The 10,362-nt window shown below is 41.6% G+C and overlaps 1 protein-coding gene across 1 annotated transcript in view; it reads right to left on the minus strand.

Moving 5' to 3' along the window:
- Nucleotides 1-7,490, minus strand: part of lgr6 (leucine-rich repeat containing G protein-coupled receptor 6) — a 61,353-nt gene extending 53,863 nt beyond the window's left edge. The window contains exon 1 of the mRNA XM_030139005.1: nt 6,794-7,490. Coding sequence (XP_029994865.1) covers nt 6,794-7,014 — 221 coding nt within the window. The 5' untranslated portion in view covers nt 7,015-7,490. The remainder of the gene's footprint in view (nt 1-6,793) is intronic.
- Nucleotides 7,491-10,362: the final 2,872 nt, after the last annotated feature.

Below are 10,362 nucleotides of genomic sequence, written 5' to 3' on the forward strand. Positions count from 1 at the left end.
AAGTGTCAAAACTTAAAATATGAATAAAATATAGTGTAGAGAGCTGTTAATTGCATGGTAATTGTTTGATTCTAGATTAATTATGGAGGCATTTACAAATATGTTTGCCAGTTTGAGAGGATAATTTTGCAAATCAAGAAACTTGTTGCTTGCTGCTAAACTACTGAAACATCAGACTGTGATAATATGTAAATAAAAAGACTACACACATGAAAATTCAGACAACATTATTGCAACAGACTCTCTCTCAACGATCTGTTTAGAGTCACTGAAGAGGTCTCTGCAGCCACAACATGACCATACTTGTGATTTTCACCTTTTTTAAAATACTTTTTCACCTCCCTCTTAAAGAATGTAGTAAAATATGCCAATGCAATGCTGTGGGATGGCAGTGTGTGTCGCATGCGACAAGGGATGCAATCCATCGAGCTATTTCACATAAAACTAGATGTTACTTTATCTTAACCCCAGACTGCAACTTTTTGGCTTGTAAAATTAACTTTTAAATTGACAGTCATCATATGGGCAAATGGTGGCACAGTTTAAACAGGATGAATAAATTATTTGTAATTTTTCATGTTATTTGTTATGGGGTCCACTGGTAGGGGTGGGTTGTAGGGGTAGGGAGCTATAGGAAAGGCTTTTGCAGTTTCATTCATTCATTCATTCATTTATTCATTTATTTATTTATTTATTCTTTATTTATTTATTGCAGTCTTAACGGTCTAGTGTGTAACATTTGTGTGAGGTTGTGTTCATATCTGGTGTACTGGGAGGTGATTGTTTGATGGTGTTAATGGGATTTATTTCTCAACTAACAGTAGGTAGTATTGTACACTGTTGCTGCTGTATGGGTGTCACTGAGGCCCCCCAGATCAGCCATAAGGGCCTTCTGCTCATAAATTTACAGTCAGCTATCACATATAGGTAAGTATCTTTTGAGTCATTCTGACAATGAAAGTAAAAAAATGCGATTAACCCATAAAGGCCCAAACATCCATTGTCAGCCAAAACGATCTATTGATCTAAACTGTTTAATACCTGTTGATCCAATAATACTATCAATACATGTAAATAATCGGTGTAAAATGCAGTTTGTCATCCTTTCATGGTCATCAGATAGGACCCATTTGGACATTCAGAGGCTCCATAGTGAACATAGAAACACTGTCATCTTCTACAACATTTATTCACCAGTAAAAACCCATGGAGTTGGATCAATGGCAGTGGCTGGAGACACTTGTTTTATTTTCAGTTAATGATAGATTTTGCTGAAAAAGTCACTTGTTCTTCAGTTTTCTCTGTTTTTGATATAATAACCTTTGAATTTACACTGTGCTTTAATGAACATCTACATGATCAGTGAATTAAACATAGAAAAATATCTGATTTTTATTGAAAATAAAGAGGATAATATTACCTTATATGGTGATAAATCACTTAAGAAAGGGTAAATATAGAGAAAAATTTGTTTGCGAACGGCCACAAAAGTAGCATTGGGTCTTTGTGGGTTAATACTTGTAAATTTCCTCACATATTACACTTTAAAGTGATGCATTTATCCTGTCTTTATCCAAACTGATACAAATGTCACAGATCAGGGTCGTACATATGTGGGGATACACACACGCACACACACACACACACATACATAGATACATACATACATAGATACATACATGTGCACACAGCAGGACAGCTAGGGACATTTGTCATACCCTGGCCTAGGATAGGACAATGACTTCTCTGTAGTGGAAAAGAGAAGGCTAGAGGGCTACACTTGCACAGATTCATGCACACACACAAACATTCCCATGGATTCCCAGGGTTGGAAAGGGGCTGAATAGGAATCTGGGCCATGCAGGCATTCTGAATTCTCTCAGTGACAAGCAGTCCTTCACCCCTCAACCACACGTCACAGAGAGCACATTCCAAGCCCCCATGTCATACTTGTGTCACGCTGCTATCACACGAAACACACAGATTCGCATATTCAGTCAGTGGGCACAGCTCTGACCACAAAATACATGCGTAGGCCCATAACCTGCATACTTCCCCAGCATGTAGTCTCCAACTCCACCCTAGTTCCCCTCAAGATCTTGTGTCATGATTGCTTTCTACTTGTTTCTAAAGGACAGGATATGGAGCGGTGCAGCACACTATGGCCTCTGTGTCTTCACTGCCTCCTGCTCCTGAGGGAATTGCCATTGTTTCTATTGTTGTTCTCTACCTGCCTACCAGCCGTCTGTCCCTGAGCGACATTTAAAAGCCTCCCAGGTTGCTCTCAGGAAACCACAAACCTCTGCAATATCCAATGCTAAAAGCCTACCTTTCTCTCTAACACCCTTCTGGCATAATATCACTTTTGTGGAAGGCGGAAGTGGCTTTTTTCTATTGGTATTCATTGCAGGCCTCCAGAGAATCTGGGAGAGACTGAGGAATTGATGCTTTGAAGCAAACATTTCAAGTTTGCAGAAAGCAAAGAAGCAGCAAATGAGTGATGGACAGAATAAGGAGAGGAAATGGAAACATTAAGGCTAGATGAATGAAGCAGCAAGGCTTCCTGATGCCACTTTTAAAGCAGAGCAGATTAAATATGATGGCATATGTCACTGTTGTCTCACATCATATAATCAGAGATTTGTATGGCTCATTGCCAAGATTCAAAGACTGACAGTTATTTGGCTGGCAGCCAAAGCACCGCCACAGCCGCCATAAACACACATTCACATTCACACCTTGAAACCATTTACACTATTGGCTTGTGTGCACGCCTTTCACTTTCTTACTCCTCTGCCCTCAGCTATACGCATTCATTTTGCTTTTCAAAAGGCACATTGCTCATCGATAATTGTAAATTTACACTTTAGTGCTGCGTGACCTGCTCTCACACCTGCGCTGAGGAGACAAGAAATCTCACACACACACACACACACACACACACACTAAGGCACTTCATGTGTAGAATTTTGTTCGAACTGGAGGAGGAGGCCATGGTAAACAGGTGAGGAGTGGAGAAAGGCTAGGGGAGATAGCAAGAGGGAGGGAGGGAGGGAGGCAGCGTAGGACGGGGGGCTACCATAGACGTCTGGAGCCAGGACACTGATGCTGGAGCTGATAGCTGCTGTATAGAGGACCCTCCGCTGATGGTACGCACACATACACAATGTTCCCCTTTCTGACTGTAATTTTGTTATTTTTGTTCATTTTTCCCCCAACTACCTTTCCCCTCCATCTGTTCCAATTTGTCTCTCGTTCTCTTACCTTCTTCTTTTCCCTCTCTCTTTCTCTTTCTCTGTCTCTCAGACATGATGTTTACAGTGTGACCCCCGGTCATTCACGATAGGAATCATTCCATCAGCATAATGGCTAAATGACACGCACACGACTGTTACAGTCACAGCCATCAGACACAGGCAGGATGTTGGCTCCTGCATGTGAATGTACAGTGTGTGTGTGTCTGTGGGCTTGAACTGTGTGTTGGTACTCATGCCTGCCTGACAGAATCACACAGTATTAAAAATGTTTTAATACATATTTCTATTTCAACAGTTTCCACTCCTCACCTTTCTCCTTTTCATTATCTCCCTCCCTCCATTTTTCTGATTTTCTCACCTCAACTCCACTGGTTACAAAAAGAAATCCCTCAGCAATCTGGGTGGTCTTCACACACACGTACACACACACCCATGCATGTATGCACATGCACACTCACACACTCCTTGGTTTTCCTCTGTCTGGTAATGCGCTAGCTGTGGTTTCCTGGACTCGGCCAAAAACACCGTTAGAAGTTCACCGCACTCACCGCTACCACAAAGCATCACCTAATCGCTGCTCAACTCCACTTTCTGACTCGCATCAGTCCTACACACACTCATTCTCCTTTCTTCTTAGATACACACACACACACAGACACCAAAGACCACTGAAGGAAGTGTGAAATGTGTAAACATAAGCACCTGACAACTTTCCTTCATCAGACACTCTTTAAACATCACACCTCTAAACATTCCAGATCATGGATCAAATCACATTAATTACTTTCAGCATAAATAAACATTTGAGAGCTTATCACAGGGGGACAGCTCAAATCGAAGCCATCTCTTGTGGCAAGTTGTTTTGCAGCTTCACATAAAATGCACCGATCCCCAGTGTACATACTGTACACAGTGTTCTTAGACTCAACACACATTAATGCACTCACACACACGGACACACACCCTTGGGCACTGTCTTTCCTCTCTAATCTGATATCAAAGAGAAGGGCTTTCAAAGCTTCTCACATGACAGCTCATTTCATACGTTGCCCACGGAAACGATTATTCTCATAAATCTCTATCCACTCTGCTCTGAGTTGCTTGGAGCACCCTTGCCTCTTGATAGTTAAATTCCTTTGCAGACTCAACCTGTATTCAGTTCAGTGTTATGATTAAATAGGTTTTGCTGATTACTATTCCATCATGTTTCTACCTATATGCAGTGGGGCCATCCAATTGTCCAAATAAACATTAGCAAATGTGAGTGAATCATGCATAGCCTGGATTGCCCTCTTGGTCGCTATAGCATGTACAGTTGCGCTCACTTTGAAGAGCTCTCCGATGACACGGGTGAATGATGTCATATACTTTCACAGCGTTGTGTGGATGTGGTTTGTAATGTGGACTGTTCCCAAGCAAATCCCTGTGACCTCCCCAGCCTACAGTATGTGCTTGGAGGCTAATCCACCCTCCACAGCACAGTGGGGTGTGCTGGACAGTTCGACAGTTCCTGGTGGGGATTGGACCGGCTCTCCGCTGTTGTAACCTTTTATACTGCAGGACGAAAGGAGAAACTGGAGCCTGCTGTGCTTGGTTCTGGTTTGATGATGTACTGTGCGTGTGCGTGTGTGTGCATGTGGGCAGAGGAGGGGAGGTTGTTTTGTTTGTGTTTGATGATTTTTATCAGCAGCGCAAAAGAGAAATCTGCAATTGTTGTGTGCGGTATCTTAATTTGTTGCGGCATCTCTCCTGCTGTCTCACATTCCCTTCTTCTGCTTGCATTCCCTTTGCAGTATGCATGTGTGTTTGCGAGTGTGTGTGTGGGCGTGTGCGGTTGGTCGCCCAGTTTATTTATCTTATTCTAAATCAGCCCTCAAACTCACTAATTGGTACAGTTCCACCGTTAGGTAACGAGGGGAAATGAACAATTACTCTTGTGTTTGTAGGGAGTGATGTGTGTTTGTGTGTGTGTGGCTGTATAGTTGAGCAGTTAAGAGTGGTTTAGATTTCCACTGAGGGACTCTCAGGTCATCAGTGTTTTTATTTTAGAGAAGGATCAAGAGGCTTAGCACTCCATCCCTCTCATACTCTGACACACGCAAACATGTCAGATTCATCACAGTTTGTGTGTTCCCTGCCCCATTTTTGAGCCAAACACCTGATGGTCTCATAGGTACTGTCATTCTTTCATGGAGGTAAAGACTCATAAATTCTACATGTGTTTTAACTTTTAAATGAATACGGTGGAGCAAAGAGTCAGACATCAGTCATGTCAAGCTGCCTTGTGTGCGTCTCTTTTTAGAGTCGTCTGCTACATAAACTGTTGATCTTTCTTCACTCCCTCTGATTTCTGCCCCTGCACTCCTGTGGTTCTTGTGGAGCCCCTAGTGAGCAACTGCTCTATCACACCCTGTTTCCTGGATTTGACTTCCATCACTTCAATATCAGTTATCACAAAGTGTCTCTATCTGTCCCCAGAGGATTACGCAGTGAAGCATTATGAAAGATCTGGCTTTAAGCCATAGAGGGGTGGTATAAAAAATGCTCAGCTCTCCTGTCTTTTATGTAATAGAAGTCCAAAGCACCTCTTTTTGCCCTTAAAAATGCCTGATGGTGAAGTGGGCTTTATTCCAAAAACTCATTAGAGGAAAAAAAACTTCATCACTTAATGATATTTACAGTTTGTTTAGTTGTGAGTAATGAGTTCTTTCAAACATTTTACTCATGTATTATATCTGAAAATTATGTCCTACAAATAAGTCTTTTATCAGCTGACAAAAAGAATAAATTTCCTTTTTTTCTGGGATGCATGCCGACAGTCCCATTACATATTTGGAAACATTATTTGACAGTTAAGTTTTTTATTATAGAACAGTGGAATACAGAGCAGTGGTATAAACCTGGTAATTAAACCTCAAACACAATTAGCACAGCTGTGTTCAGACACTTTCACTCATTCACACACACCAACACATGCACGTCATTTATACACACACACTTGGATAGATGTATACAACGTATACACATAATACACACACATACACACAATCTTATGTTGGGTCTCCAGTTGGCGCTGAGAAACCTGACACTGAAAGAAATGGTCAGTAATTTTACTATAGTGGGCAACACACACACACACACACACACATGCCGACACACACACACACTTCCCACTTGGCCCTGTCTGTTTTTATCGACATGCGTGTTGTGCGGCTGTTTCATGGTCATTCATCTGACAAACTACTACCCGCTGCTCTTTTTCCAAAACAGACGATGTTCAGGCAGTATTATGAATAAAGGCTTTTAGTCTATTTTCAGAAGCACTCATTAATTGCAAAACAATAAGAAGATTTATACTTGAAATTTTAGTGTGAAGTAAATTGACAGTAAACAGTGACTAATAGGATAAGGTTTTGGGATTAAGGAGAAGCATTTTGTATAAGATAAAGTGGAAAATCATGAGAAAGGTTCAGGGAACAACAAAGCAACACTGACAGGCCTGAAGCTTCATTTGAAGGTATAATGGTTTTACTCACAGGTATGTAGTGAGAGGGCTGAGGTTGGTTGGCACAGATGATAGTCCCAACTCTGAGCAGTCCACCATGACGAAGATCCCATCTTCTTCACACTGACACGGGGATGGGCACATGGGTGTCCCCGAGCCCTGCCTGTCCTGGATCCGTCCGTACCCCCAGACTCCAGGGTTGGATCCCCAAGCTCCTTCAGCCACGCAGAGGAGCAGAAGCACAGGCAGCATGTCTTACCGTCCACCTGTCTGTCTACACCTGTGGGGGTTCCTGTCTCGTCACACTCTTTCGATGCTTTAAGTGGCAGGTGTGATCAAGAGAGGTTTCCAGATCTCCTGTATCTGCCCCAAAGCCCCTTAATGTCTATCTGAACAGCGCAGGTTGTCCACAATATAACTTTGAGCACCACTCAGGTTTTGCATCTGCATCACTTTCCTTCTCTACGTATGTGTATTTATCTTTACTATCCTAATCCCTGTGCCTCTCACTCAACACCTCATTCACAGGACTTAAATCAGTTATACCCTCTTGCTGCCTCTCTCTTTTCTGTCCTTTCTCCCTTCTCTCTCTGACCCTCTTTTCTCACTGTCTTTCTAACCCAAACACAGTCAATCTGTCTCCCTCTCTTTCTCTCTCTCCTTGTATATATGTCTTGCTCTCTCTTTCTCTCTCTCCTTACCTATTGTAGAAGGAGCGCATGAGTTGTGAATGAGCAAGTCTCATTGGCTCACAATTTAGGGATGGGCTGGTGCATCTCTGGAAAGTAGGAGGGGCCCGCGATTCTCAAACTCTTCCCTCTCTTTCTCCCTCTCTTCTCTTTCTTACTATTTAACTTTGCTTAGACATTCAGTGCAAAGAGGAGGGAAGTGTTTAGTTTGAAGAAATGAAAAGAAAGAATGGATTTTGGGGGGGCAGTAACGTGTGGTGCGTTGAGACAACAATTCTCCTTGCTGGATGTTAAGAATGGAGCTGACAGAAAATTAGAGCTGAAAGAGAATGCAGGAAAAAAATGAAGCAAGCCGAGTATGTTTTAAGCAGAGTATGTTTTGCTGTATGAGTGATGCAGAGGGTCAGAGTGTGTGACTGGGAGTGACTCTTTGGAGGAAATTGGAATTCTGACACTTCAGCACCCCTCAGTCCCCAGAAAGAGCCGAATCCAGTGTCTTGTAAGTCACACCTTCTCAGGTTTCTGCTGCTGGAATGTCATGATCGCACACACACACAAAAACACATGCATGCCTACACACACATGGACACTCGTAGAAAATAACAGATCTCCAGTGCAAAAGAGCTCGCGTATCCATTTCACATGCACACTTCAGTCCACAGAGTGAAGAGTGTGGATTTGTGAAGAAGTGTCAGCTGCCTCAAAGCAAAAGCCTGCGTTTCACAGTCTATCTGTGCTCACTCACTTTTTCCACATGATCTTAAAATAATGTCATCCAACCCATTTTTCATTTATTACAACACATAATTCTTTGCTTGCATAGGCGCATTGTCAAAACTTAAAATTATGCTTTTCCTGATACACAGAGGGAAAATAAATGCCAGACTCCAGCAGGATGCGTACAACTCTCTTTCATATGTTACACAACTGGACTTTACATGCTGTGCACCTGTAAATACAGGATGTTGCATAATCACCTATTGATGTATTTTATAATTGTAAGAAATCAAAGAAAGAAAAACTGGCGTACCATTCAAAGCAGTGCTGACTTTATTTGACCCTTTTGTTATGTTTTAGGCGTATCTATAGTAGCAAGTAGTAACCAGTAAAAAGCTGCAGTAGGGAGGAGAGGGTATGAATTATTCCAAATAGAGAAAATTTATAATAAAACACTGTACCAACCGATGATGTTGATGATGATTCATTTGAGGAATACTGGGGAAATCCTAGATGAGGAAATCACACCTCGTAACTCCAGCTCTGGTTATTTTCATGTTTTATAGAGGGATTACATGGTCTTCCATGAGTTGATAAATTCTAATAACCACTTTAGCTCATAAAATCATTTCAACAGTCCAAAATGCATGTGGAAACAATGCTGTTTCCTTAGTCCTTCAAGAGCTTGACGGTTCAAGGACTGAGCATTTCATTTGACAGTAAAACTTTATACACACAGCACCAGAATGTCCAAGGATATAGACATTTCCTAAAAATGTATCAAAATAATGAATGTGCAAATGTTGAATATAATCTGGATCTCATTTCAGTGCTTTATGTTAGTTTAAGTCTGGAAAAATACAGTTAAATGTCTTTGAACTCACTTTATGTTTGTCTACCCCTCCAACCCGTCTGTCTCTCTGTCTCTCTCTTTCTCTAATGTCTTTCTTTCTCCACCATTCTCTGCAGGCTGAATAGTTTCTCATTAATTAATTAACATTCCTATGCCACTGTGTTTTCTGAGGGGCCTTTGTTATGGCCCCACAAAAACTCTTTCAGAGCTAGTTCTCTCTCTCTCTCTCTCTCTCTCTCTCTCTCTCTCTCTCTCTCTCTCCCTCTCTCTGTTCTCCCTTTCCTTCCTCTTTGTAGGGGAATGTATGTTGTTGCTCCCTCTGTCTATTGTCTGTTAAAATATTGCATGAATTGTTACGAAGTGATGTTTCATGATACATTTTTTTCTTGGCATGTAACCGTTGCCTTCGATGCACGCAGGCAGGTGTCTGGTGTTTACAAGTAGACTCTGCGTGATCCTACACTACACCCTCATACTCCATGCCCAACTATTCCCATTGGCACGCATGCCCATATACGTACACAAAAATGCGCACATGCCCTGTATACACCTGCAAACCTTTCCACTCCCTGAGCGCTCCACCTCTCTCCTTGTTTTGTACAGCGCCCTGTCATCTTTTTAAATGGTCTTTAATTGTCTGGCCCCGGGGGAGCCCTAAAACACACATACTGTAAAAACCTGCATATCTAGTCTCCTGCCTGTCTCTTTCTCTGCCTGTGTGTCTGCCCTGTTGATTGCTTTTCACTTATGTTTCTTCCACTGTTGATGCACGCACAATCAAAGACAGATTTTCCTCAATATTGCAAAATTTCGATATGAATATGTTTAAATGCATCTATTTAGGCATTATTCCGGGTTCTTCTGCTTTGAATAAGTGCATTCTTCTCTCTAACATTGAAGCAGCTGATTTTACTCACTGGATATTCAGCCAGAGAAGAAAAATGTGTAATTTAAACTAACTGATTTAGGTGTTTATATCCATAGTTCACATAGAGGCATCTGCTTTTTATTCCAAGACAAATTAGTTTATCTGTTTCAGTGGAGCTGTTTCAAGACATGCAGTGTAATAAATTTAAGCTGATGTCAAAATTACTTTACAAATGATTCCCAAAATGTTCTTATCAACTACTACCACTATCTACAACAATGTTAGGCTATTAATACAAATTAAAAACCCACCAAACTGCAGCTATGCCTGCCCATCAGATGTGATTGATGCAGCTGCAGAGTATGTTTTGATGGAATGTTAAATGCAACTTGCAATGTCTGAGGAATGACTTAAGCAGCAATTTTATCACATTTGCTGCCCAGATCTGTTCTTCTCAGCCACTGCGCCTTGAA

Source organism: Sphaeramia orbicularis, chromosome 7 (genome assembly GCF_902148855.1).
Source record: "Sphaeramia orbicularis chromosome 7, fSphaOr1.1, whole genome shotgun sequence".
NCBI classification, from domain to species: Eukaryota; Metazoa; Chordata; class Actinopteri; order Kurtiformes; family Apogonidae; genus Sphaeramia; species Sphaeramia orbicularis.